The sequence below is a fragment of the Boeremia exigua genome (assembly GCF_020726555.1).
Source record: "Boeremia exigua strain MPI-SDFR-AT-0100 chromosome Unknown C7974scaffold_2, whole genome shotgun sequence".
In the NCBI taxonomy this organism is placed as follows: domain Eukaryota; kingdom Fungi; phylum Ascomycota; class Dothideomycetes; order Pleosporales; family Didymellaceae; genus Boeremia; species Boeremia exigua.
In genome coordinates this window covers 1,586,802-1,611,794 of record NW_025763519.1, presented here as the reverse complement: position 1 = coordinate 1,611,794, position 24,993 = coordinate 1,586,802, and the positions used below count along the sequence as shown (strand labels likewise).

Sequence of the window (24,993 nt, the reverse complement as noted above, 5' to 3'; positions counted from 1 at the left end):
CTCTTTGATAAATTTCCCGATGGCCTCAGCTATCCGTGTGAAGATTGAAGCGGAATAGATAGCATTACTCCGACGTTCTCACTACGCTACTCCGCTTTGCGGTGACTGGTCACAATTTGCTACATGTCTTCACGGAAAAGCTGCTCTGATGACGGTAAATTGCCCCAAGCTGCGGATAAGACCAGCACTAACGATGCAAGATACGACACAACATGTCCACCTTACAGATCTCGACTCATTTGAGTCACCGTCTTTCCTGCTCCTCGCTTGATAAGACGTTTGTGTTCGCTGGTCGAAGCATTACTGCATTTTCATACACCACTGTGACGATCAACCCTTATTCCAAACTCGCTTTTCATGAGACCAAATCATGGCACCTCGAGACGAACCGATCTCAGCAACGGCTGCTATGCCTCAACCGAGTGAAGACTTCGAGAAGCAAACACAATATGCCTCAATTATCCCCAATGGAGACCGCCGTCTTGAGCTGCAACCCACCATATCGTCCATCGGCCACGATGACATGACCCATGCAGAACCAGTGATAACAGGCGACATGGACGAGGCTTACAACCGGTTCTCTGAACGACGGAAGGTGGCTATAGTTGCCGCTGTATCGTTCTGTAGCTTCCTCGCCCCCATTTCATCCACCACCGTTCTATCGGCTGTCCCAGAAGTGGCAGCGACATACAACACGGACGGGTCTATCATCAACATATCGAACGCGCTATATATGCTCTTCATGGGTATTAGCCCGTGCTTCTACGGGCCTTATGGAAACATTTATGGTCGAAAATGGGTATGCACCTATCAAAAGCAAAATATGTCGTGGCTTGTTACCTTGACTTACTTGTGCCTCAGGTATCAGTAGCAAGTGCAGCACTGTTCACTGCTTTCTCCATTGGTACAGCTTTGGCTCCTAATTTGGCATCTTTCTTCGTCTTCAGAATCTTGACTGCCTTTCAAGGTACTGCCTTCCTTGTCATCGGAAGTGCAGTAATTGGCGACATCTATAAACCAGTAAGTGAACTCCCAACAATCATGTCCTCTGCTGTTCGAGTTCCCAAAACATCACAACACATCACAAGACGACCTATTTTGCATTGGGCTTGATCGCTTGTACCCAGTAAGAGGGATCAAGCAATTGCAGCAGGTAACACCCCAACAGCCCTCTGGTCTTGACTGACATATGCCCCCAGACCGATCGTGGTACTGCATTAGGCTGGTATTTATCAGGAACACTGATCGGCCCTGCACTGGGTAAGTATCTAGACCACAGATTTCACACACACAGCTCATCCACCCAACAGGCCCATTCATTGGAGGTATCATCGTTACCTTCCGTAGCTGGCGCGACATTTTTTGGCTACAGACAGCCCTTGCTGGCACAGCAGTGCTCCTCTGCTTTTTTGTTCAACCTGAGACCATCCACGTCAGGCGTTCGACCGAGCTTGAGGGCCTAAAAACATCAGAGAAAGCGCGAAAGATGTGGCAATGGCTCAACCCATTCCGGGTCATCAGCTTGTACCGTTATCCCAACCTTTTTCTGGTCGTATGTTTCGCTGTTGATTCTGCTTAAGCAAGACGCTGACCTGGCACAGGCTCTTTCTTCCTCTTCGCTGGTGTGGAACATGTACTCCCTCCTCACACCTATTCGCTACGTTCTTAATCCACGCTTCGAGTTGACTACACCACTCCAAGGATCCTTGTTCTACATTGCGCCAGGCTGTGGATACCTCTTTGGTACTTTTTTCGGTGGACGGTACGCAGATTACATTGTCAAAAAGTACATTCGTATCCGGGGCCACCGCGAGGCTGAGGACCGGTTGCGAAGCTGTCTATGGTTCCTCGGCGGTGTCATTCCAGCATGTATGCTGATCTATGGATGGAGTGTCGAGAAGAGAGTTGGCGGCATCGCGTTGCCAGTCGTCATGATGTTCTTGCAAGGTGTTGCACAGTTGTTCTGCTTTCCGAGCTTGAACACATATTGTCTGGATGTCATGCAGGGCCGATCTGCCGAGGTAGTTGGTACGTGTCACCGTTTGACTCCGTGAACGCGATTCTAATGTTAAACAGCTGGCAACTACTTCATGCGCTACATGTTCGCAGCGGGTGGTTCAGCCGTCGTTCTTCCCGCTGTCCGAGCTATTGGTGTAGGGTGGTTCTCAACCATCAGCGCGCTGTTCCTGGTACTTGGCGCGCTCGGCACATATGCTACTGCACTATACGGAAAAGGATGGCGAGAAGCTATCGACGCAAAAAAGGCGGCGAAGAAGGTGGGCGAGAATCAGGCGTGAGATTTATCATGTTCAGCTTATATATATGCTTGTGATACTGGGGGTTGTAGCATAGACTTTCTGATGTTTTGTTGTTCAGGTAACAATTGCTTTTCGGATGTAGGGTTGTAACTTGGAGGGCATTAGAGATGAAAAGGTAGGTTCACGGATCACGATGGGACGAAAAATTATCAGCGTTATATACCCAGATAAGTAGATGAAAGACTGGAAAACCAACATCAAGAATCTTCAGCGAACAATTGCAGTGACGACAGTTCATATGCGACATTGACGGTCGCAAGGCTTCGCTGACCATCATCCCGCAAAATCCCTTCCCCTCTGATTGGCCACCCCCTCCTTGGCATCTCAACCCAGCTTCTCAACTTCTCACGCAACCACCGGTATCGTCACCACATCGCAACCCACACCCGCAACGATGCACGTCTCCGAGCCCGCCCGCCCCGTCCAGGGCAAGTCGATCGCCGCTATCGTAAGCTCCCCGAATACTTTGCGCAGCCATTGGCCTCTCTGAGGCGCCATGGAGCCGCGAGAGGATGGTGCGAGGACGGAAGCTGATAATTGGACAGAGCCAGCGCAGCCCATACAAGGCCTACAGGAGTCCCTTTGGTCCCCAGTACGTACACAAAGTTTCCTACCGAGGGGTTCGGATGGGCGTGGAGTGCAGGAAGTGGAGGCAACACGGAAGAGGAGGAACGGGCTGGTCACTCACAACGCATTGGCTCTTCAGAAGAATCGCTGCGCCGCTGCTTCATTTCTGCCCAGGGACTTGAACGGAGGCTTGAACACGATACGGAGATGACCGCAGACGAAGGAGCTCGGAGCGGACTTGATGCACGCATGGGAACGGAGTTGATGCACGCATGGTCAGTCAGCTAACACCGAGAACAGGTACACCATCCAGCGCAACTTCCACGGCATCACCGCCCGCCACCTGGTCAAGTTGTACGTAGCTACTTCCATCTGTTCGTCTCCCCGACCCCACACTCACACTTAATAGCGGTACCCTGGCTGCCGGCTTCGGCGGCGTTGCTGGATTCTTCGCCTTGTTCTTCTTTGCCGAGGTCCCCAAGGTTCGCGATGATATCATGATGAGGACTCCCCTGGGCAGCTTCTTCAAGAAGGAGATCGCTCCTGAGGACAACCCTTTCTAAATGCTCTGATCCACGCAGGACGGGGTGTATTATACGAGGCATGGCTTTAGCGCTGGACTGAGCTGGCTTGCTGTATATTAGCGGCTGCAAGTGTGGAATAGACTTTCTTGTGTTCACCATGTCAGACTGGCTGCAAGTGATACAGACGTGTTGTGATGGTGTGATGTCTGGCATTGCTTCATTCCTGTGTCGTGATCATGAGGTAGTGCTTGCTTGCTCTAACATGCTCTATTCATCCTTAATACCCAGATGTGTCGTCATCTAGTTTGTGGGCAGTCTTCCCACGACCTCCTCCATCTCCCGGTCAGTGTAAATCCTGAAGCCCTTGTCCTTCGTCACGCTCGCGAGCTGCACATTCTTGCTGTCTAGCTTCTCCTCCATGACCTGCTTCAGTGTCTTGAGGACAAGGACCTCAGCTTCTGGCAGCGTGAGTGACTTGTGGAACTCGTTCTGCAGCTCAGCCTGCGCGCCTTCAGATCCGGAGCCAATTGCCTTGGCGTCGTAGCGGTAGAATGTGCCGGAGGGTTCAGCGTGATACCTGTCAATGATTAGATGATTTCCTTCCGCTTGATGCGCAGTGTTGTGTAACGTACAGACTTGGGCCATCCTCATCGTACCCGGCAATCAACAGCGCAACACCGAATGGTCTTGACATGATGCTCTCCTCGCCGTCAGCGCCCTCACCGAACCGCAGTGCCAAATCGCATATCGCCTGCGTGCAGCTCTCTACCCTTAAGGGCTCGGCGTAGTTGAAGGCGTGGTTCTGGCTCTCGACTCGTGCGTGCTCGACCATACTGCGTGCGTCGGCTTGCAGTCCGGACATGGCGCATCCAATGTGGCGGTCAATCTCGACAATCTTCTCGACTGAGCTGGTCTCAAGCAGGGTGGATGTGACGCGCTTTTCGACACCAAGGATCACACCCTCGCCTGTTGCAACACCTATCGCTGTGGACCCGAGCTTGATGGCCTCGAGGGAGTATTCGACCTGGAAGAGACGGCCTTCCGGCGAGAAGGTGTTGATGCCACGATCATACTCGCTGCGTGCTATGAACTGTGCTTGTTAGCCACAGGTAGAGCTTCGGCGGGGCTCGGGCGAGAGCATACCATGTTTGCGGTGGTTTAGAGATGTATGAAGATATTGTAGAGCTGCACAGTGAATCCTGATGTTTGGCTCAACTGTGCGTAGTCGCGGTAGGGGTTCGCAGTGGCTGAGATGGGCGGCGGCGATGTTGTGTTTGTTGGCGTTGACGCGGCGTATGGTGCCTGGTGCTCTGAGAGCTTGACGCCAAGACCCACCACTAGCTCAAGATCGAGCCCTCCTCGAGCTCCGTTGCCTCAGGGCGTACTTACTCCACGGTCAATTTCTTGCCGAACGGAAGATCCAGACCCGCTTCCAGAAGCCAGTCACGTTGCTCTCGTTGTCTCTGCAACTACCGTTTACCAAAAAGAGTATATACGCAGTAGCCCCACCCCACCGTGGCACCGGCTTACTGAGCTTTCGTTCTGATGTATTCATCATCCCTTGATTTCGCAGATACTAGCGCTGATTTGGCGATACAAATATGTATATAAAGCTCGTGCGGTCCTCTGTAATACCTAGCTAGCACTTGGGTTTCTTTAAAGGTTCCACGATCAATCGCTCTTGCTCGAATTGTCCAATGAAATCTACAACAGGTTCTTGATGTAGCCGATACCACTGCCTGATGCAGGTATAGAGCTACCAGGTTTGACGACCCGGCTGTTCTTCGTTGAAAGCCCACAGAAGATCACAACCAGCAGGATCACGATTTTGAGCTTCGTCGTACCATCGCCAAAGGAGCTAGACCCCAGTGTTGCTCATGTCTCAAGATGGCCTCAAATACGCGCCCCAAACATGAAAAGAAGAGGTGGAAGCAACTGATCAGCACTTTCTTCTAATGACATGGTACTGCAGTACCCATGCCAGACAGACCTTCTGGACAAGTCAAGATATCCTGTTGTTCTTTTGGGAAAATGGCGATGACACGGGATCAGCGAGTCAGCCCAGGTTTAGGTGAGCATGGGCTAACTTGGTTGGACATTTAGCGTGGTGAGTAAGCATGCAAGACTTCAAATAGAAGTACAACCGCTGCAGTACCCTGGTAAGCATGCCGATACAGTCCTCACTAGCCTAGGTTTATCGGTTTGTGATTGGTAACCCTTTACGCTACAGTGTGGAAGGATTCACATCGGTTACGGACGACCAATCTTAGGTGCAAGTCTACGCGGGATATGCCATGGCGCAATGCCTACATGTGGTCCTCCTGCGCCATCTGACAGAATCCGACTGGCCGATTTCCCAAGGGAAGCCTCGAAACGGTGGCAACGACGTACGGAAATGACCTTGCGTCTGGGCAATCGGCGTCGTCTGGACCACGGAGTAATCTGTCAAATCCGATCTGTGGAGAACATAAGCTGTAGTTGTCCCATACATCTCAGCTTGAGATTGAAGAATTCTCAGCCTGCTGTCAACTATCAAAGCCAAAATGATCACGAGAAAGGTGGTCAAACAGGGGCTGGCCATGCTCATGCTGGCAGGCGATGCAGTTGCTCAATATCCATCTACGTGGATGCCACAAGACGTTGTTACATATTTCTGCTCTCGCTGGTATCATCAGTGTGAGTGCATCCGTATATATCCTGATGTTGGGTGCTGACCTCGGTAGCCATCGTCAAGGATGATATACTATACCTATATGGCGGTGCACAGACGGTACGTGACCATGAACTCAGCTTGCTTCTCTTCTCCGGATACTGAGACGATCTTCCCTCGCAGTTTGTTGCACCAGGCTCCAACACAAATTCGAACAACAATCCACTTGGTTACAGTAAGTCTCTAAATTCTGGAGGTGTACTACGATCGATGAAACCCTCTTGGAATCAGGTTCCTAAAAATTTTGCTGACATTTCCAGATCCTTTTATGTTACAACTTGATCTTAGACAGTCGTGGGACTGGTTGACGAATATTTCATGGCATGCCTTCGAAACCACACCGAATCCAAGAACTGGCGCCAGGGTGAAACAGGCTATGGTCAAAGGATCGTTGTTCCATGGTCCCTACAGCAGTCCTGAAATCTGGACATATGGTGGAACCCTGTTCAGAGGTAACGATACTTTCCTCATGTCTGTCAGCCCGAACGCATTCCGCGATCAGAGCAACGTCTACCCGCTTTGGTCATTCGATAATAAGACCAATTTGTGGAATCAATATGATATCGGTACCCTAAATACTCCAAGCTACGGGTCTTCGACGGAGGCTCCTGATCAAGGCTTAGCATTCTACCTTCATGGACAAACAGACAACGGTACGAATACCGACGCCAGACTTTCAGGCGACATTCAAATTTTGCTCGACGGAATGATTGTCATAGATCTTGCGCGCCACACATCGAGAAACGTTTCGACAACGGGTATGAAGGATCCGCAACCTCGCCTTGGTGGCGGTCTGCAATACGTTCCAGGCATCGGAAGAGATGGACTGCTTGTAGCACTGGGTGGTAAAGTCCTTGATGGAACCCAACCTGTGACATCGCAGAGTCGCGGACGATTACTGAGCTTCGACGATGTCGATGTTTTCGACCTTGCATCATATACTGCAGCAAATGGCAATAGCACCTGGTATACACAATCGACTTCTGGCGATATTCCTCCGGCACGTATCAACTCTTGCACTGTCCTCGCTTCAGCCCCAGACAACTCATCGCACAACATATTCCTATATGGAGGCTGGGATCCAACAGGTGACAGCATCAAATACTACGACGATATTCATGTCCTTTCACTACCATCCTTTACATGGGTCAAGGTCTTCCAGGGTGATTCCCCTCGATACGGCCATACTTGCCATCTCGCAGGAGGGCGTCAGCTTCTCACTCTGGGGGGAAGCACGCAACACGGGGAAGATGTAGACATTTGCGATTGGGAAAGCAAATCTATTGCCATCTTGGATCTGCCGACAATGACCTGGGGCAGCATCTTTTCTGCAGGTCATAAGCCATACGAACTGAGCGATGGTCTGGTAGCCAAGCTTGGCGGTTCAGCGCAGGGGAATGCCACAACAATAACGCCTGTTCAGGGCTGGGCATCAGAAGACTTTGAACATGTCATGCGCATCTCCAGGACCTATTCAGATATGAATGGAACAATGGAAGTCTTCGACCCATTTGCACCGCAGACATCAGGGACCAGTCCATCAGGAACAAGTTCACCAGAAATGGTCTCATCAGGGATGAGTCCCAAAACTCGAGCCGCGATTATCACTAGCGTAACAGTTGTTGGTGTAGCTATTCTCGTAGGCATTGTGTGGCTTATCTGCATGAGGCGTAAGAAACGCATCAGCGCTGCTCGCTCAAATAATGCCTATGAGGTTGAGGAGAAGCCCAAGTTCGAATTGCCACCTAAAGAGAGGCCATTGTACGAGGTGACTGGGGAAGGGTACATGCATGAAGCCACGGATGGGACCGTTAGGTTTGAGGCGGACAGGTCGAACGTCGTGCCCAACGCAGTTGAGTTGCCAGCCGAGTTGCTAGCCGAACTACCAGCCGAAGTGCCAGCCGAATTGCCAGCCATTAGCTATGGCGAGAAAGAGAAAGAGAAAGAGAAAGAGAAAGAAACGTGGGAGTCACCTGTTACCACAACACCTAGTCGCACCGTTACCAAATACGTCGAATACGACAAGGACGGAAACATTATAAAAGATAGAAACGACATAAACGACGGAACGCAACAATATAGAAAATGAACGACAGCCTTTACTGTAGTATAGATTCGGATACTATTGGTATAATTTAGAAGTAAAGATAATTATAGATCTGCTTGATATCAAAAGTTCTCATTCAGTACTTCGTTACTAAACCTCGGAACGAGCGACGGAAACCCTTCCCCGCTTCTTCTGATCATGATAAGGCCTCATTGCAACAACACACTTACTTCATAACAACACAGGTAGTAACAAGAACTCCTCAATATTGGCTTTTGTGCCTCTACATACCAAATCACGATCAACGCCATGTCAGAAACTATGGTTAAAAAGGTCGACATGCAACCCCCACCTCTGCATGAGCTCTCCAAAGTCATCCAGATTGGATTGGCACAAAACTTCAAAGACATCTCAGTATCAGTCGAAAGATGCCCAGACCTAAGGCAAGTGCCATACAAATTGGCATTCGCGGGCTTGAGCGGATCTCCTCGCATTGCCGACGTGGGTGGACAGCCCAACTTAGCACCTACCCCAGACTTCACCAAGAAGTACGATCTGCTCGAGATTGCGAAACTGATGGACATGCCACGCGAACAAGGTGCGCTGCTGGGAGCTGCGGCTGGGCCATTCCACGTGGTTGGAATGAACTCAGAATTGATGCCGAATCTGCGGTGGGACGCGAAGGAAATCTTCAATGAAACACATTATGCAAAAGTTCAGGACAATGGAAGAATGCTCTGTGAAAAGCTACCTTCCCATGATTGCGCGCTGATGGCCAATCTCTTCGGTAGTGCAGGGCTTCCGGGCGATGTGCTGCACATCACAGTATCCTCACGAATTGGAACTCTCAACTTTACCGAAGCGATTCGAGAGGCGCTGAGCAATACATACAGGACGCGAACCGTATCACTTGGGGGCGTATTTGTGATCACGAAAGGGAAAGCGAAGTTGCATGTCATGCCCGACTTCGCGTCTACTCCTCTGATCACCGATGAGCAGAAGCAGCAGTGGCTGAAGTTCTACGAGACGGACGCTCCGCTGGTTTGTTTGAGCGTACTACATTCACACGATCCAGGGCTGGATTTGAGGATTGAGCACACGCATTGCTTTTCAGATCGCGGCGAGGGAGGTCATTATCATTATGATACCACACCAGAGGATGTAGAGTACGAAGCGTGGTTCAACGTCGCGGAAGTCTTGTATCGAATCGACAGGCCGTGAATAGGATGTACCAGATATCTCCGTGAGGCTCGAGATATTCTGTCCGTAGCACCTAGAGCTGCCCGCCATGAGACTCAGAGTGGCACTTCAGTTGGGCCGTCGCACATATGTTTTGCATCATGCCATCCCGATCGGAACTAGCTCTAGTGTGCATTAGGTTTCTCGTATCGCAGGCTTTGCGCAGCACCCTAGACCATTCCTATTTTACCCATCATAATAACATCGAACACCTCCTTCTGGCTGCTCGGTGCCACGCTGCCGACGTAGGTACGCCGATACCACGCGCTACCACACCGGCCCGCACTGGCGCATGAACCGTTTCTCCTGAGTTCGGACCAGAGTGCTATCCACGTCATCATTCCGCGCAGCCCCATTCCTAGCATCAGCGGCGGCGAGCACTGACACTCTCGCTGAGCCTCATTCTTGCAATATCCATCATCTCGAGGACAGCCATGGAGCTGGGCCTCCATGATGTTATCGACGACGCTCTGCAAGTGACTTTCTCCGTCCTGAACCTCCTTACATGCCATCCCTGATCTACGCGAAGCTTTTTGTTTTATTTAAACTTCGTCGCGACCTCATTCGGCCCATCTTGAGCTTTCTCTGGGGCGACCTCCGCAAGCGACTTTCAGCAGTGGAGACGTTCGTTAGGACTGACGAAATTGTTCCTACGGAGGTTGTGTTATGTACGCCCTCACCTCCTTTGCGAAGGGCTTAGCAGCTTCATGCATAAAATCTTTCGCTTTCACTGTTAAAGTATCACGATAGATTGTTTATGGACCTCCCAGATGTCAATCTTGCTGTCGGTATTACAGGCTATTTTAAACCGGGAACACCAGGGCAGGCGCCAACATGAGGACCTGACGTCGCCTTCTAGAACCGTTGAGAGTTTGGTCTCCACAACAGACAATGACTAGCCAAGCCGAGGCTGTATCAGAATCTCGTGGTGGTTAAGAGCTTGTACTTACAGTAGCATGAAGATTATCGATGCAAGAAAGAAGTTGGGGTCATGTTTGAGGCGCAAGAAACCAAAGTGAATGCTGTCCAAGGAACATTCGGGCAATCGACCATATGGCCTAGCAAATAAGGGTGAGTACCCACGGGAAGTGCGGAAGCCCTTGCCCTGCCGATCCGCAAGTGCTTCTTTCCCGATGAGCAATTAGCTCGTGCCCGACCCTTGCCTTTCACTAGGTAAGCTCGAGCGCAATGTACTGATCGAGTATTTACTTCACTCATTCCTCGCGTCTTTCGGCGTGATTACCCTGACCAACTCTTCTTGTACTTCGACTTCCATCTTCTATACCTAATTACTGCATTGCCAGCCTTTAATTTTATTTCCTGCTGTCAACATGCGCGTCACATCTTCCGTCATCGCCTCAGCGGCGCTTCTGTCCACTGCCAACGCAGCTATCAAGGGCTTCAACTACGGTGCTCAGTTCAACAACGATGCTCCAAAGCTTCTTGTCGACTTCGAGTATGAATTCAACGCCGCCAAGAACCTGCCCGGTACCAATGGTTGGACGAGTGCTCGTCTCTACACCATGATTCAGCACGGAACCTCGAACACTGTCATCGAGGCTATTCAGGCTGCTATCAACACCAAAACCAAGTTGCTCTTGGGACTGTGGGCCTCTGCTGGCCAGGAGCAATTCAACAACGAGATTGCTGCGTTGAAGGCGGCCATCGCTCAGCACGGCACTGCTTTCACTGACTTGGTCGAAGGCATCTCGGTTGGCTCTGAGGATCTCTACCGCATCTCCGCCGACGGTGCTGGAGGAAATCCTGGCACTCAGCCTGATGTTCTTGTCAACTACATCAAACAGACTCGTGCTGCTATCGCCGGAACCCCTCTGGCTGGCGCTCCGCTGGGTCACGTCGACACATGGCAAGTGTACATCAATGCCAGCAACAGTGATGTCATCAAAAACTTGGACTTCATCGGATTTGACGCCTACCCGTATTTTCAGGGTGCCTTCGCCAACAGTGTAGGCAATGGTGCCGACCTGTTCTTCGACGCCTATAACCAGACCCGTGCTGTTGCACAAGGAAAGCCTATCTGGGTGACTGAGACAGGATGGCCCGTTAGTGGCGAGACTGTGGGCCAGGCTGTTCCCAGCGTTGACAATGCACGCATTTACTGGGAGGATGTTGCCTGCAAGCTGGTCAATGACAACGTCAACCTCTACTACTACCTCCTCCAGGACGTTCAGTGGGGCAACCCCAGCCCTTCCTTCGGCATCAAGCCTGGGGGTGATCTCGCCCAGGTTGACCCCCTGTTCGACCTGTCGTGCCCTAACGCGGCCAAGAACGTAAGCTATCCTCTCATTTTTATTCTCTATTCTGCACTGTCACCTTTATTGTTTGCATTTCTTTTCAATCGATTGTTCGCTACTTCTGTACTGTCATACTTCCTGCATGTTGTACGTTCAGGTTCCACACGTCTTCGGTCAATTCATACGCCCGTACACTCTTCAGCCTGGGCACGAGAGCCCTCAGGTTGGATTGCACGGGCTAATGTCAATGCGAAGTGGAACTGGCCGCTACCGACTGCAAGCAGTAGCAGAACCTTGGGCGTAGCGAGTAGTTCGACCAGCTTAGGAGGTTTTACTCAGCCAAGTACCTCTAATGGCGATTGTTGATATGTCAGAGTACGTGCTAACGACGGAATAGTAAAAAGTTCGCTGTCGACAGCCGAACCTACCATCATCACTGCTCCCTGGATCACATCCAATAACCCAGCACCGACTGCACTTGCTCCTACTGCAGTCATGTCTGAGTCGCCCATAGAGTTTCTTCCGAAACCTAGCAATGGTCCTGTCAGTCTGCAGGATCCTTTTGAATCTCCAAGCTTGATCGTCCCCATCGACAAAACCGACCCTTCCAAAGTTGTTAGCAACGGCTATGTTGCACAGCTATCGCTGTCCATGTCGACAGTCTTCGTCTTTGATATTCGCCCCGAACACCAAGGCAAGACTTGCAATCTGGTCTTCCATGTACCGCCGGCCTTCTCCTGGCCCGACATGTCACCTTTCAAGATTCGCTCACCAGGTGGGATCATCGTATCTGGTGTGAACCAGCAAGTAGTTTCGGCCCAGATAAGTGCAAACGATATTGGTAGCTTGGGTATGGTTGGTTGGGTACCATTCGTCCAGCCAGCCAACCAATACGAAATCGCCAGCGTACCTTGCGCGGCGGGTCAAAGGGTTGCTTATCAAGCGGAGTCTGCCGGGGGTCTTGCCATGGATTTCTTCCAGATGACGACACCACCACTGGGCTTGTTTGTATCGGTCTATTGAGCTCGATGTATCGTTCGAGCAGAGCGATGGTAGTTTCCTGTCTGTTCATATAAAGTCTACTTTAGACTACTTCTCCGTAAATATTTAACTTCATGTTCTTCACCTGCTATCCTTAAGTTAACCTTGTTCTCCTCTCATCATATATAAGATCGCGATCTTGTGTCAGATCTTCATGGAATCAGGCTTAACTTGGGGATCGCTGTCGACATTGCATGTATTAATGGAGATAGACAGTGACTTTTCTACAGTAACCTGATGAACCCTAACTACACTACAGCACATGAATCCTTCACATCTGGACCATTCAACTGCGTCAAGTTCTTCTCCACCTTTGAGCCCACACCGATATCCCTGAATGCTCCAGCTTTCAGCCCCGACCTGCTCTTGTCCAGCAGACTGCTCGCCTTGGCCAGACCCAACCTTCTCTTTAGCTCAGCCCAGCACTTTAGATCGAGAGTGCGCACGAAGATGGTTGCGACAGTACCAACAAGAACGAGAAAAAGTAGGGCGCGTAAGACGTAGCGCAGGACCGCATGGCACGTATGTCCGCACCAATCGTCGGAGTGGGAGAGTGTTGCAAACATCCAAAGCGGTTTCTCCTCCGTGCGCGTGACAGCAGCAGATTTATTCGACATGACCGGTCAGGGCGTGTAGGGCGGCGGTGCAACGGTATTCCTTGACGTGTAGCTGCACAGGCACGCTATGTCTTGCGGTGTGGGGCGTGCCTTGAGCAGGATCAAGACGTAGCGGAGGACGGAGGGAGGCTTTGCGGTGGTTGAGGATCTGAGGATGCGTGAGGACCGCATTTAGGTGTTGCGCCGTTTGCTGGCCTGCGGGGTTCTTTGTTGACGGGGCTGGGCTCCGCTGGGCGCAAGCCGGTGAGACTGTTGCGTGGCGTTTGTAGTCGAGTGGGGCAGGCTTGCGCTTTGTTGGTCTGACTGTATACGGGAGGGGAGGTAGTGATGGTGGTGAGACTACGGTGTAGTGTTTTGCTTGGGTACCTGATAGTATGCGCAGTGGAAGTCTCGGATGGAGGGCGTCGCATTGGTATGGGAGGTAGCTCAGCCCGATACGTGCAGAGCACAGGCGGCCTTTTTCATTGACGAGTAGTTTCCATGTTCGATTGTTCCTTCTTGATGTTCGGGTTTGCGTTCACATGCAGGACTGCAATTGCCGCATTCGGAATAAAGCACTGCGCGCAGCAGCTTCGCATTGTTCTCTTTCCTTGCATCTGCAGGTCAGCCTCATCATGTAAGGTTCCAGAAGTCTTGACCATTTTGTCTCTCGTCAGCATCGCTATGATTTGATGGATGGGCTCCGGTAAGGCGGATCAATGTCTTTCCTTACAGAGGCGAGGCTGTGGTTCCACAAGATGTTTCAAGCTGTAGGGCTAGACATGGGCTGGCCTCTTGAGTCTGGATTGGAATCTTTACGGATGGGCACTCAATGTCGCATAGGCTAAGCTGCAAGCCGTTCAAAATGGATACCGTTGACCAGGTCACGATACGGGATATTGGTACTAAAAGGAAAGGCGTGAGGCAGGTGCAAGGGTCTCGGAATGTCAACCGAAGGAAATAAGCTACTAAGGATACACAAGATCGATCTTGATGATGGAGCGATTTCGCTGCAATGTTGAGGACTTCACAGAAGCTGAAGAGTTTCAGATTCAGCTCATGAAGTTCAGTGGATAAGTTACTGATCGAAGCCAATGCATTCAAGTATGGACAGTAGCAATATAAACATAACTCCAATAAGCAGCGCGAAAAGCGAACATGTGAACGTCCAATCTAATCAAGCAAAATCAGCAGAATATACACGAACAAACTCAGCAAACTCGCTCCACACCACCACCACCTTCGTACTTCAGCCGCCACGCCTTCGACCTGCTAATTTCCGCTGCGGAACATGCTCCACATGCTCTTCATGCGCTGTACCTGCAGGTCCGAGAACCCTTCATAGCACTCGTCAATGGAGTAGTCCATGTAGTTATGAATAGGGTCGAACTCTCCGGGCTTCTGTTGGGCAGGGCAACTCTGCTTCTTTGGATCCGTGGGACATCCGTCAGTCGCGGTGCTCTCAACTGGTGTGTCGTCGATGAAGTCGCCAGGGCCGTCACATGAATTGCCCTCAAAGGTGTGCAGAAGACCCAGCCAGTGTCCAGTCTCGTGCACGGCGGTCTTGCCTTTGTTGAATCCATCCATCAACCCGTCGGGCATGGTGTTGGCGTTGACGTTGCACCCATCATGAGCAAAGACACTCGGGTCTTTGCCGTTGGGTCCAAGGGCGGAAGGTAAGGTGCATTTGCCGAGCACACCGCCCGCCAGGTCGGTCTGGAAGTAGATGTTGAGTGTTTGGTAGCTGCCCTGACGTAGCGACTTCTTCATGTCGTTGTCGTCGTCAGGTTTACCTATAGCCCAAGCGTCGTTGGTGTTCCACGTCACGTTCTGCAGTTCAAACTGGATGTTGTACGGATTGTAAGATGCATTCATCGAGTCCAGCTGGGCTTGAGGCATAGCATTGGTGACGGAGTCTTTGGCGGCATCAGTCATGATAATGTGGAAGACGGCTTGAATCTTGACAGGATCGTCGCGGGCTGCAAGCTCGGCGGCACGAGCGGCGAGGCTGCCTTTTCCTTTGCCATCGTGGAGTTCTCGGATGGTGTCCAGATAAGACTGGTCTGCAGACTTGGTGCCCGTGCCGCAGTCGAAAGGCTTGCCCGACGCATCGGATGGATTGGAGTCCGCGGCGGATGCTAGGAGGCCCAACGAGGCAAGGAGGACCGGGGCGCGCATATGAGCGGTTGGTAACGAGGGTTGCACGGAATGCGGGAAGATTGCTAAAGTGACTTGTGCGTCGATTGCTTGCTGAGGAGAATGATTGTTTTGAAGGTAAGTTGTGGAGCAGCGATAATGAATGTATAGCGCGGATAGCCACGAGGCTTTTATTCTTCGTCTTGAAAACGTTGTACATGTTCTGGATTCCTGAAGTTCCAGAATGCCCATCTCGGTCTATCCTGATATCCGTCTGGATTCTTACCCGGCCCCCGTTAGTAGGATGAATGCGGCCTCATCATAAGACCTGTCTCGGTACCACGCCGTTCGACAGCATTGACGTGAAGCTTGTCTCCTTTTGAAATCGGATTTTCTAGGTGCAATCACGGTAGAGAATCAGTCGAGTATGACATGCTTTGACCAAACAAAATAGACTATGTTCCAGTCTCTCGCTCAAACACCATAACTCCGGGCTTCTTGGCCTCATGATATCCATACAATGACCAGCATCCGTATCCACGCGTGAATCGGTACAATTGGTACAATCGCAAAAAGAGGGAAACAAGTCAACCAAACATTCTGACAACAAAGACGTTGTGGCAATTTCCGTCACTACGCTCCACCGGCGCGCCCGGTAGTCGTCGCTGTGCTGGGCTGATCGTTGTTCCACGTGAGGTAGGTGTGGTCGCCGAGTTTTCTAGATGAGTGTCAGCAGTCTAGAGCGGCGTGTAATCAAGCGCCGAGTAACTGACCTCGGCTTGATGAGATGAGTGGCGAGGAAGACGGCACCGAGTAAGATGCAAAGGCCTCCAACGACGATGTACGCAATGCCCAAAAACGGGTTCTTGCCACCCATGACGGTGCGCGTGGAGATCAATATGGACTTGGTGCCACTGTATGCCTGTACCGGAAAGCCTAGAAACATGTGAGCTAAGGAAACCATTACGTGTCGTGCTTTGTGGGCTGACTTACGGTCGTAGATCTTCAGCCGGTAGTTGCCCGCTTTCAAGACATCATTGTCATTGCGCTGGGCGAGTTTGCTGAACGTTGGCAGACCAGCTGTTCTCATCCAGACCTGGAACGCCTCCCACGTGTGAAGATTAGGCAGCTCGGTCAAAGAGTCGTAGCTGCCATCGACGAACTGCTCTTGCCAGTTCGGCGGGGGCACGACGTCGGAGGGCTTGTAAGCTGTCTTGCCGTACAAATCGCCCTCGTGCGCCCACGAGATTCCGTCCGTCGTCATATTGTATACACTAGGGCTGTCGTCGTTCTGCGATGGGTTTGTTGCGTTCAAAGCGGTGAAGGTGTCATTGAACATGGAATTGGCAATGAGACCACAGGGATAGTACGGCTTGCCATCGACAACATCAAGGGGCCCACAGTCGCCAGAGTTGATGTCACTCGCAGAGCGAGCCGTCCCCTTCAGCTGCTCTATATCCACACTCCTCACGTAACGTCGGTGGTTCTGGTAGAAGTTGGTGAGGCGGTAGTAGAAGAGGATGGGCGGCTGGATGTCATTGGGGACCTCGAAGCTGAGGATACACACGCTGGTGTTCTGAACCTTGCCTGACGGCCACGTGTAATTCTCCCAGGCCTTGCCCCACTGCGGCGGCGACTTCATGGCCGTCTTGAAAGACGCTGAGACATCGCCCGAGGGAATGTCGGCGAGGGTACTCTCGGCGGACGGATCGAAGTCGGCATCGGTGAGGGGCGCGGTGGTGTTGCAGAGGGTGTAGTCAATCGAGATCTCCTGGACCTGGCGCGGCTGTCAGCGGTCTGCAGGTGCACAGGCAGTAGCAGGTCTTACCAGCGAGCTGGCGTAGAGCAGAAGCCCGCCTATCGGCGCAAAGATGATGCCGACGACAAAGAAGAGTGGAAGGACGGTCTTCGGGGTTAAGATGGGTCTGTACGCGCATGGTCAGTCGCTGTTCCTCACCAGATGCGCTCATTGCACACGTACTGCCACGCCTTCAGTCGCTGCTGGCGAAACGCCGTATCTGCCATGCATCAGTATCGCCGCAGTGCGCGCGCCGCGGCCAAGCTTACTCGGGGGTCTCCTGCTCTTCGTCTTCTTGGTCTCGTCGCGGTTCGGGTCCTGGCTGGAAATCGAGTCGCTGGCCTCCATCTGCTGTGTCTGCGACATGTTGGGCAAATCCGCGCTGTTCCGCGGTGGCAGGCGTGGGTGCAAAAGTCGCAGTGGTGCTGGCGGACGCTGACGACGTTGCTGGCGGACGCGGACGCGGCGGACCAAATTACACGCCGAGCCGCCCCGAAATAGATCTGGCTTGTCCCCGCAGCCCGCTCACCGAGACCCACCGCCCATGCCCGCTGCATTGCATGAGCCCACCGGTTCAGCGCTGTCTGTGGACGACCACGGTCGTGGTGCATTCTTGCGCATCTGCGCGTCACAGGTTGCCGCAGTAAAATGTCAGTGCATGTATGCAACTTGGATGGTTCATGTTATGAAAAGCATTGCTATTCTAATAAGACTATCTACCGACAGTTCAGGTCCACAGGCGGACGACAACAATATGTTGTGGAGGGGGGTATCGCATGATGCAGGTAAAGGAAGATGATGGGAGTATTCAACAAACGCCGAGGTTGGGGAGGAACCTGTCCAGACCGGAACAGCCTGTCCATGCCACACCAGAAAAAGCACAAAAGCAGAAACGCCGTCGTGAAAGGGAGGACCGTGGTGATCAACTCCGTGATGCGATAGTCAGTCGTCAGCATGACTGCGACGAAGCAACCCCGTAACTCCGTATGCAAAGCGAAAACCGTAAACAAATCATAGTCCGCAGCCCGTAGGCTCTTGCGGTACTCATAGAAATCAGACAACATGAAAGTAAAAGCGTCAGTAAATGCGGCTAGAGATACTGACGGAAGTAGTCGGCATCGAACCATCCGACTTTGTCATAGGCTTGCCAAAGCTTGCTAGCCTTGTTGACATCGATCTTGCAAGCTTGCTGGGCGTCGGTCCTGCGGAACTCCTTGCCGATCTTTAGGGCATTGATGCGAGCCTGGAAGACACGTCGCTTGCTGCAAAGATAGGTGGCGCAGCTGAGGCGGAGCGTGGAAGCAAGCTCGAGCTCAGCCTCGTGTAGAAGGTGGCGGTCGGCGTCGTTGGAAAGGTCAAGCTTGTTGCCTTTCCACTCAGCCTTCAGCTTCTTCTCATTGCCAACGAGCGTCGCGAGTGGTGGAGAGTAGTCGGGGATGGCGTTGTACTCAAGGTCATCGCGAGTGGTTGTGGGACGCGGAGTCTTGGGCGAAACGCTGCCAATGTGCTCCTCGAATGAGTTGAGAATCTGAGCCTTGGGCGTACGCTTAGGCTTAGGTTCACGAGCAGGACGAGAAGCCACCTTGGGCAAGGCAACCTTTGGCTGACGCGATCTAGGGGCGGGTGCAGGGGCAAGTTTCTTTGGCGAAGGGCGCTTGTAGATACCGCCAGCTTGTACAGCGGGTTTACTGTAGCGTTCCTCAAATTTACGCTCCTGTGCACGCCATGTTTTGTACGCTGTCCGGTTCTTGAGAGCCTGGCTAAATACTGTGGCCTGGAACTGTGCAATGAGCTTGTAATCTTCCTCGGCTGGCTTGCTAGAGAGCTTTGCGTAGTTCGTGGAGTTCATGTGTTGAGCAATCACCTCCTGTGACGATGGCTGTGACGAGAACAAAGGCACGTCGGGAGCAAGGGCATCTGTTGCTGACTCCCTGCGAAACAATGGGGGGTCCAGTGTGCCCTGCTCGTTAGCATTGTCCATGTTCTCCTTCTGGGATTGTGTGTCGAATGGCGAGATTGGCGGCGAGGCGTACGCGGGCATCTTGAACATTGGGAGCTGTGGGAGGTGAAATTGTGTGTTGACGCTGGAGTCGACCTTGGGATACTGCAAGGCTATTGAGGGGACTGCAGAGCCGAAGGAGTTGGAGCGCTCCATCTCTGGTGGAGACAGGAGTGACGAAACCGTAAGGCGATTGGTTGGGTGTGAATTATTCATGGGGTTTGCCATTGTTTGCAGGAACACGAAGTTTGCTGGGAGCAATTGGGGGCGTCCGGGGTCTTATAGTCGGATTTAGGCAGCAGGGTTTGTGTGCGTGTGCGGTGGTCGGAGGTATGGTTGAGTAATTATTGGCGAATTGAATGCTGGATGTGTTGGCTACAATGGGTGGCGAAGCAGGCGGTGATATGGCTCGTTGAATCGTGGAACGCGGTGGAATCCAATTGACGGGCGAATTGTTGCTTACACCATCTGACAAGAGGTACGGAGATAGGGCGAGAAGGTGCAAAGCCAGCGGAAGCTTTCCAAGAAACACACGGGGCAGGCTGACTTATAAGAGAATACACGTTCTGCTAGGCTGCGACAAGGAGAGTCATCCGTCCTTTGAGACACTGCCGCCCACTGCGGCGAACAAAGAGGGTGTGTGGTTGGCGCGCGTGCCATGGTGCCCTTCAGGCATCATCATTCGCATTCACGGCCGTGGAAGGGCGACGAATAGGGAGGCCCAATTGCAAGTGTGTGACCAGGGCTAGGCAAGCGTGCGCAATGGGTCACTGTCAGAGAGGATTACTGAGTCACTGTTGGGCTTGGTGCTGTTTGCGATGCGCTGGGTCGCTCCTTCCTGGGGCGACGCTCGGGCGCTCTGTCCTAGCGAACGCGGCTAGGCTTGTCGTCGGTGCGTGAAGTGCCCGAACGACAACCGCGACGCAACGTCAGCCATCACGCTTGCATCTGCTTTGAAACTGCCTTCTGTTGCTGTTGCGCGATCAATTGAGTTTGGCCAGCTGTTGCGAGTCCTGCAAGACTTGGTCCTCTGCCATTGGGCGCAACACCCTCGCCAAATCGAGCGTTTACGTGTCACAGCGCTGCCTGCTGCTCACGGGCAGGCTGCCTACCAATGCTCCCTATTTGCGTCCCTGCTCTGGGTCCCTGCTCTAGACTCCCGGTCACCGCTTCCGTCATCTCCAGTTCAAGTCGCCTGGCGTTTGCTTGAATTGCACGCTACAGGCACCGTTCTTACGAGCAGGCTGACCGCCATCTATGCAAAGATGATGGTTCCACACTCGCTCCACATTCCATAGCAATTGCTCTTTCAAGTTCATGCAGGCTTTCGCGCCATTGACAAACCATCGCTCGACTTGCCAGGGGTGCGAGGAGCCCAATTGCTTTCACTCCACCTGCCTACCATGGCCGGTGGCGACCTAGCAGGAACTTCCTTTGCAGATTCGTTCGCACACCGCAATCCCGCGTCGGCGCTGCCCGAGGTTGCCGCCAACCTGCGCGACTGACTGTTTGGTGTCAATCCGACCGATGGTTCGAGGTCTTGTGATACGGCTTTTACCACAGTACCAGTATCAGACCTGGATGTGGTCATCGCTACCAGCCACGGGGCTGCAATCAGCGCTCTGCAGGGTTTAATGCCAGGACGATATGTCTTGCCGCGAAACTGTGTGCCACACATTGCCTGTGTCAGTTGTCCATCTCTCGCAGCGCAGCAATGCAATTGCTCAATCGCCAGCATGGCTGCTCACGGGACGCACACCCATCTCGTCATCTGGCATGTGAAAGTCGCCAGACCTAGCTGGTCAACAAGGGCGAAACACCCGTCGACTGGGGCGGTTCACGCGTCGCCCACTGTTCCCTGAAGATGCAGGTCACGAGTCGCTATTCATCTCACTCTGGCACACCATCTTTGGTAGTCCGGCACAGCCCGCAGATGTCCACATGGATGTTTAGGGGTCCTTATCACCCCTCCCCCACAGTCCCGCAGTACGATAAGGGAATGTGACCCCTCATCGTCTCTCCACCTTGTTTTGCGAGGTTGGGCTCTTCGCGCTGCTGCCGAAGCTGTCGGCACAAAGGCCATCACGCAAAGCCGCCAATCACCGCATCATACCCCTCAGTTGGCCCGCTGAGCAGTGAGGGGCAGTGGTGGTGGGCGAGCGCTTATCGATATGGGCAATCTACCCGCAATATCTCATGTCCGACCATGTCCACGGCAGTGTTGTAGGAAGTCGATACGACAATCCGGCCCTCCTGAGCCGTGGCTGCCGTGCTTCATGTCGAAAACGAACCTGGGTATGCGCGACACCTCTGCATCCGCGATCTGCACCGAGCACGCTGCAATTGCGTCTGCTGATAGGCCAATTGCGACAGATGACCCTGTCATCCGTTTCCTGGGCTGTGCAGGATGCAACATTCAGAAGACCCTGCAGCGGTCTCTGGGCCTGCCGCTCATGTGTTGACCACAGGATTTCCTGTCCAGACCCCTATACTCGTATTATCAGCTGCGATCCTGTCATTTCCACAGCTGGAAGTGTCGTCGATCCAGCGTTCTAGAGGACGCCTTGTATCACTGTGGCAGCCGGCTCAATTATTGATTGATGCTCACCCCCACAACTCAAGACCAGGGCCGGGACAGATGAGCGCTGACTGTATTTGCGAGCATGTCCGCATCTGGGTGCTATCGCCCAGGCTATGATTTGTGAACGAGTCTCGATCCATTCCTCCAGCCTCAGTATCCTTACCGGCCCAGATATCCTCGGACGAATCGAGTATCCGACTATGACGACACCGCAAATGCTCACATGAGCAGTTATTTGCAGCGGCTTCGAACAGCGTCCTTGGCAATTGAACTTTCTACTTTAAATTCACGCAATCAAGCGGTTAGTGGGGGTAAGTGCCTCGGTGCTTTGCAACAATCGCGCATCTTGAATGTCATCGCGCATTACCGCATTTGGCCGACGAAGTGGCGGCAGCATGGAAGCACCTAAAGTGGTATCATGGCATCACGTGGTCGCGCGCGAATCAAGCGTAACACTAACATGATGGCTTAACTCTAATTCGGCTATTCTTCGTGTCTTCCTTCACCGACTTACGCCAAAACCAGACATTGGCAAGCATGCCAACGTCTACTAGATCGTAATGTCAACGTCGGCATTGCCTACATCTCGCTACTTTGTAACACAGCTGCTCAACTCACTACCGTCATTTCAGCGGGATAATGCGGAACAAACCCCGCTTAGCGATGTGCCAGAGCCGGTGAAGAAGCAGCTGCTCTCGCTGCAGGTCTTGTTTCCCAACGAGTTCCTGCCAGCACTAGATCTCCTTGACCGGAAGCTTGTCACTCGCTTCAGGATCGACATTCAAGCGTCGAGCCCTGCCATGCCAGTAGCTCAAGACGTGCAGATGCAAGATCTCCGCGAACCATTACGTGAGGCGACCGGACCTGTTACACCTGGACGTCCCGCAGCATCTGAGACTCCTTCCAATGACATCGACACAGTCCACTACGTCCGCTCCGCCCAACAACGCTCCTCCCGCTTCAGCACATCTTACGACAGCACTGCGTCCTACGAAGTCCGCCTGCGCGCGTGGAATTGCACATGTCCTGCTTTCGCCTTTGCTGCGTTTCCGCCAATGCATCCGGAGCCTGCTGTGCCTACATACACACCTCCGTCCCCCACTGGAGACGATGCTCTGCAAGATGAGGATAGTGGAGCGGAGAAGGTGGATGATCTGGAGTGGATGTTCGGTGGTGTGAGTCTAAGTGACGGTATGCCGCCGGTATGTAAGCACTTACTTGCCTGTGTGCTGGCGGAGAGGTGCAGTGGTGTTCTTGGAGATTGTGTGGAGGAGAGGAGGGTTAGTATGGAGACGGCGGCTGGGTGGGCCGCGGGATGGGGAGACTCATGATTATTCACAGGACGTGTATGTTTAGAGCTCTTCAGGTTCGGGACAGATTGCTGCATGAGATGCTATACCCTGCCGTAGCAGCACGGCTTGTAAGTTCAATTGACAGGACACTCCATACATCATAAGCATATTATGATACTAAGGTGATCGTTTGACGTGATGCATTATCGTCTCGAGTCTATCAAGTCATGAGCCATGTATCTTTGGTGCAAACTGTCTGCCCAATGTCGACTTTCTACGCCGTCCAGATGGCGAGCATGCAGCACCAACAGACCGAAGCAGAGCTACTCGAGGTGTATATTTCAGCACGAGCATGTCCTCATCTTCATGGCTTCTTCTTCTCATCCTTTGCCTTGTCCTTGCTCTTGTCGCCCTCCTTTGCCTCACCGTTCACAGCGTCGGGCTTCTTCTCCTTCTCGCCGTCCTTGCCTTCATCCTTCTTCGCCTCTTTATCTTCCGCCTGCTGCTTGTTCTGGATCTTATTCTCGATGAGGTCGTGGAATGCCGTGATGGCGCGAATCAAACTCGAGAGGTAGATAGCCATAAGCTGATCGTTTGTCTTGATGCTCATTGCACGTGCAAGCTCGCCGTTGTCGATAGCGCCCGCTGCGCCCGCCGCTGCGCCGACGCCATTTGTTGCTCCGCCGACTGGTGCCGGCTTCGGTGTGGACAGGTTCGGAAGGAGATTGAACACATCTTGTAGGTTTCCAAGGATTGCGTGGTTCACTGGTAGATCTTCGTCAAGGACCTTCTGCAGGTACTGCCCAATATCGCGCAGGCGCAAATGCAGGCCTTGCAGCGACTGGAGTTGTGAGGTTATGCGCGAGGAGAGCGTGCCGACCGCAACATCGCGGATATCACGGAGGAGATGCTCGACACCAATCTCCTCAGCTTCTTCAGCTTCGATTATCGAGGGTGTGTGGACGAAGGTCTTGGAGGTTGTTGTGCCGTCCTAGAAACTTGTCAGCATACTTGTGGCAGTTCAGACCGGTGCATCACTCACGTCCTTGATCTCCTCGACAGCGAAATAGGCGTCTGTTGGGACGCCGACCTCCTTCGGCTGCACGTCTATAATGACAAGCAAAGGGTTTGGTGTGTAGCGCTTGAACAGCTCGTTGACCTCCAGGTCTGATGCGCGCAGCTTGGGGCCTGTGTGATACCAGCCGATGAGCTTCTCGCGTGCGTTGATCTTCTTGAACATGTCGTTCATCGACTCGACATAGTTGTGGTCCAGAAACCACACTGAAGGGTCCTTCTCGTCTTCCTCAAATGGTACTGGAAGCTTTGTTAGCCTTGTCGAGCTGCTATGTGACCTCCCCGCCCCCGCTGCAGGTGCTAGCGGCGAACAGACGATTGGCGTCTACACACCGGCGAAGCTGTTTGATACTCTGACGTTCGTGCCATCATTCTGTCCCAGAAGCACACCGACAACTCGTTTCCGTGTCCCCTTTGCCTGGCGGCCGTAGTGATCTGCAGCGGAGAGGAGCACGAGCGGCGCAACCGACACAGTGCGAGTCACGAGTGACAGCGTCTCTGCTGTCGTGGCGGGCATCGTCGGTGTGTGCGTATAGTCGTTGGATCAGAGATGGGGGAGGTGGGTGAAAGAGGCGAGGTGTGTCGGGTGTGTTGGTTGCGGGCGCGTTTGCGGTGGTGCTGATGCGGCTCTGAGGATGTTCACGAAGTCGGAAGCCACAGGTACGCGGGCCCGAGCGTCTAGCTAGAGCAACTGCGTCACGAATCGAACACTGGCTTGGCTTACATGATACTTCCACGTTAACGATACTAGAGACCTTGCTGCCCTCAGGCTGCTCCGCCTTTAGATGGAAGTTACTGGTGAATTCACGAAGCGCA

General features: G+C 52.7%; 11 protein-coding genes across 11 annotated transcripts; 6 read left to right on the top strand and 5 right to left on the bottom strand.

Moving 5' to 3' along the window:
- Nucleotides 1-370: 370 nt before the first annotated feature.
- Nucleotides 371-2,297, top strand: C7974DRAFT_302489 (major facilitator superfamily domain-containing protein; the record flags this gene model as incomplete). Its single annotated transcript, XM_046137903.1, has 6 exons — nt 371-799; nt 862-1,020; nt 1,200-1,260; nt 1,311-1,552; nt 1,602-2,028; nt 2,077-2,297. The coding sequence occupies 6 exons, from the start codon at nt 371-373 to the stop codon at nt 2,295-2,297; spliced, it is 1,539 nt and encodes a 512-aa protein (XP_046001562.1).
- A 325-nt stretch (nt 2,298-2,622) lies between these two features.
- Nucleotides 2,623-3,564, top strand: C7974DRAFT_385686 (ubiquinol-cytochrome-c reductase complex subunit-domain-containing protein). Its single transcript, XM_046140981.1, has 4 exons — nt 2,623-2,766; nt 2,864-2,910; nt 3,186-3,239; nt 3,295-3,564. The coding sequence occupies exons 1-4, from the start codon at nt 2,713-2,715 to the stop codon at nt 3,446-3,448; spliced, it is 309 nt and encodes a 102-aa protein (XP_046001561.1). The 5' UTR covers nt 2,623-2,712; the 3' UTR covers nt 3,449-3,564.
- C7974DRAFT_385684 (nucleophile aminohydrolase) lies at nt 3,487-5,054 on the bottom strand. Its single transcript, XM_046140980.1, has 4 exons — nt 4,553-5,054; nt 4,042-4,499; nt 3,566-3,986; nt 3,487-3,514 (listed from the first exon to the last, which is right to left on the bottom strand). The coding sequence occupies exons 1-3, from the start codon at nt 4,553-4,555 to the stop codon at nt 3,710-3,712; spliced, it is 738 nt and encodes a 245-aa protein (XP_046001560.1). The 5' UTR covers nt 4,556-5,054; the 3' UTR covers nt 3,487-3,514; nt 3,566-3,709.
- An 898-nt stretch (nt 5,055-5,952) lies between these two features.
- Nucleotides 5,953-8,208, top strand: C7974DRAFT_409113 (uncharacterized protein; the record flags this gene model as incomplete). Its single annotated transcript, XM_046143375.1, has 4 exons — nt 5,953-6,085; nt 6,133-6,179; nt 6,243-6,294; nt 6,380-8,208. 4 exons carry the CDS (start codon nt 5,953-5,955, stop codon nt 8,206-8,208), a joined length of 2,061 nt encoding a protein of 686 aa, XP_046001559.1.
- A 179-nt stretch (nt 8,209-8,387) lies between these two features.
- Nucleotides 8,388-9,503, top strand: C7974DRAFT_385680 (uncharacterized protein). Its single transcript, XM_046140979.1, has one exon. The coding sequence runs from the start codon at nt 8,476-8,478 to the stop codon at nt 9,385-9,387; it is 912 nt and encodes a 303-aa protein (XP_046001558.1). The 5' UTR covers nt 8,388-8,475; the 3' UTR covers nt 9,388-9,503.
- A 1,233-nt stretch (nt 9,504-10,736) lies between these two features.
- Nucleotides 10,737-12,835, top strand: C7974DRAFT_447175 (glycoside hydrolase superfamily; the record flags this gene model as incomplete). The annotated part of the gene is made up of 2 exons (XM_046145627.1): nt 10,737-11,696; nt 12,216-12,835. The coding sequence occupies 2 exons, from the start codon at nt 10,737-10,739 to the stop codon at nt 12,681-12,683; spliced, it is 1,428 nt and encodes a 475-aa protein (XP_046001557.1). The 3' UTR covers nt 12,684-12,835.
- Nucleotides 12,836-14,569: 1,734 nt separating this feature from the next.
- On the bottom strand, nt 14,570-15,475 carry C7974DRAFT_303116 (uncharacterized protein; the record flags this gene model as incomplete). The annotated part of the gene is made up of 1 exon (XM_046137931.1): nt 14,570-15,475. One exon carries the CDS (start codon nt 15,473-15,475, stop codon nt 14,570-14,572), a length of 906 nt encoding a protein of 301 aa, XP_046001556.1.
- Nucleotides 15,476-15,875: 400 nt separating this feature from the next.
- Nucleotides 15,876-17,687, bottom strand: C7974DRAFT_104587 (ligand-effect modulator 3 family). Its single transcript, XM_046134904.1, has 6 exons — nt 17,501-17,687; nt 17,415-17,451; nt 17,262-17,358; nt 16,427-17,210; nt 16,207-16,369; nt 15,876-16,151 (listed from the first exon to the last, which is right to left on the bottom strand). The coding sequence occupies exons 1-6, from the start codon at nt 17,595-17,597 to the stop codon at nt 16,067-16,069; spliced, it is 1,263 nt and encodes a 420-aa protein (XP_046001555.1). The 5' UTR covers nt 17,598-17,687; the 3' UTR covers nt 15,876-16,066.
- Nucleotides 17,688-18,321: 634 nt separating this feature from the next.
- C7974DRAFT_303395 (uncharacterized protein) lies at nt 18,322-19,446 on the bottom strand (the record flags this gene model as incomplete). The annotated part of the gene is made up of 1 exon (XM_046137941.1): nt 18,322-19,446. The coding sequence occupies one exon, from the start codon at nt 19,444-19,446 to the stop codon at nt 18,322-18,324; it is 1,125 nt and encodes a 374-aa protein (XP_046001554.1).
- A 2,794-nt stretch (nt 19,447-22,240) lies between these two features.
- C7974DRAFT_385667 (uncharacterized protein) lies at nt 22,241-23,269 on the top strand. Its single transcript, XM_046140978.1, has one exon. It carries the CDS (start codon nt 22,372-22,374, stop codon nt 23,140-23,142), a length of 771 nt encoding a protein of 256 aa, XP_046001553.1. The 5' UTR covers nt 22,241-22,371; the 3' UTR covers nt 23,143-23,269.
- Nucleotides 23,270-24,908, bottom strand: C7974DRAFT_385665 (maintenance of mitochondrial structure and function-domain-containing protein). The gene is made up of 3 exons (XM_046140977.1): nt 24,511-24,908; nt 24,146-24,417; nt 23,270-24,094 (listed from the first exon to the last, which is right to left on the bottom strand). Exons 1-3 carry the CDS (start codon nt 24,692-24,694, stop codon nt 23,468-23,470), a joined length of 1,083 nt encoding a protein of 360 aa, XP_046001552.1. The 5' UTR covers nt 24,695-24,908; the 3' UTR covers nt 23,270-23,467.
- Between the last annotated feature and the right edge of the window lie 85 nt (nt 24,909-24,993).

Coding starts and splice junctions, on each gene's coding strand:
- C7974DRAFT_385686 (XM_046140981.1), top strand. CDS start 2,713: ATGCACGTCTCCGAGCCCGCCCGCCCCGTCCAGGGCAAGTCGATCGCC. Junction 2,767..2,863: donor GCAAGTCGATCGCCGCTATC/GTAAGCTCCCCG, acceptor ATAATTGGACAG/AGCCAGCGCAGCCCATACAA. Junction 2,911..3,185: donor AGGAGTCCCTTTGGTCCCCA/GTACGTACACAA, acceptor CACCGAGAACAG/GTACACCATCCAGCGCAACT.
- C7974DRAFT_385684 (XM_046140980.1), bottom strand. Junction 3,987..4,041: donor GATGAGGATGGCCCAAGTCT/GTACGTTACACA, acceptor AATCATTGACAG/GTATCACGCTGAACCCTCCG.
- C7974DRAFT_385680 (XM_046140979.1), top strand. CDS start 8,476: ATGTCAGAAACTATGGTTAAAAAGGTCGACATGCAACCCCCACCTCTG.
- C7974DRAFT_104587 (XM_046134904.1), bottom strand. CDS start 17,597: ATGTCGCAGACACAGCAGATGGAGGCCAGCGACTCGATTTCCAGCCAG. Junction 17,211..17,261: donor TGCTCTACGCCAGCTCGCTG/GTAAGACCTGCT, acceptor CAGCCGCGCCAG/GTCCAGGAGATCTCGATTGA. Junction 16,370..16,426: donor CCGGCTGAAGATCTACGACC/GTAAGTCAGCCC, acceptor ACATGTTTCTAG/GCTTTCCGGTACAGGCATAC.
- C7974DRAFT_385667 (XM_046140978.1), top strand. CDS start 22,372: ATGTCAACGTCGGCATTGCCTACATCTCGCTACTTTGTAACACAGCTG.
- C7974DRAFT_385665 (XM_046140977.1), bottom strand. CDS start 24,694: ATGCCCGCCACGACAGCAGAGACGCTGTCACTCGTGACTCGCACTGTG. Junction 24,418..24,510: donor AGTATCAAACAGCTTCGCCG/GTGTGTAGACGC, acceptor CAAAGCTTCCAG/TACCATTTGAGGAAGACGAG. Junction 24,095..24,145: donor CTGTCGAGGAGATCAAGGAC/GTGAGTGATGCA, acceptor ACAAGTTTCTAG/GACGGCACAACAACCTCCAA.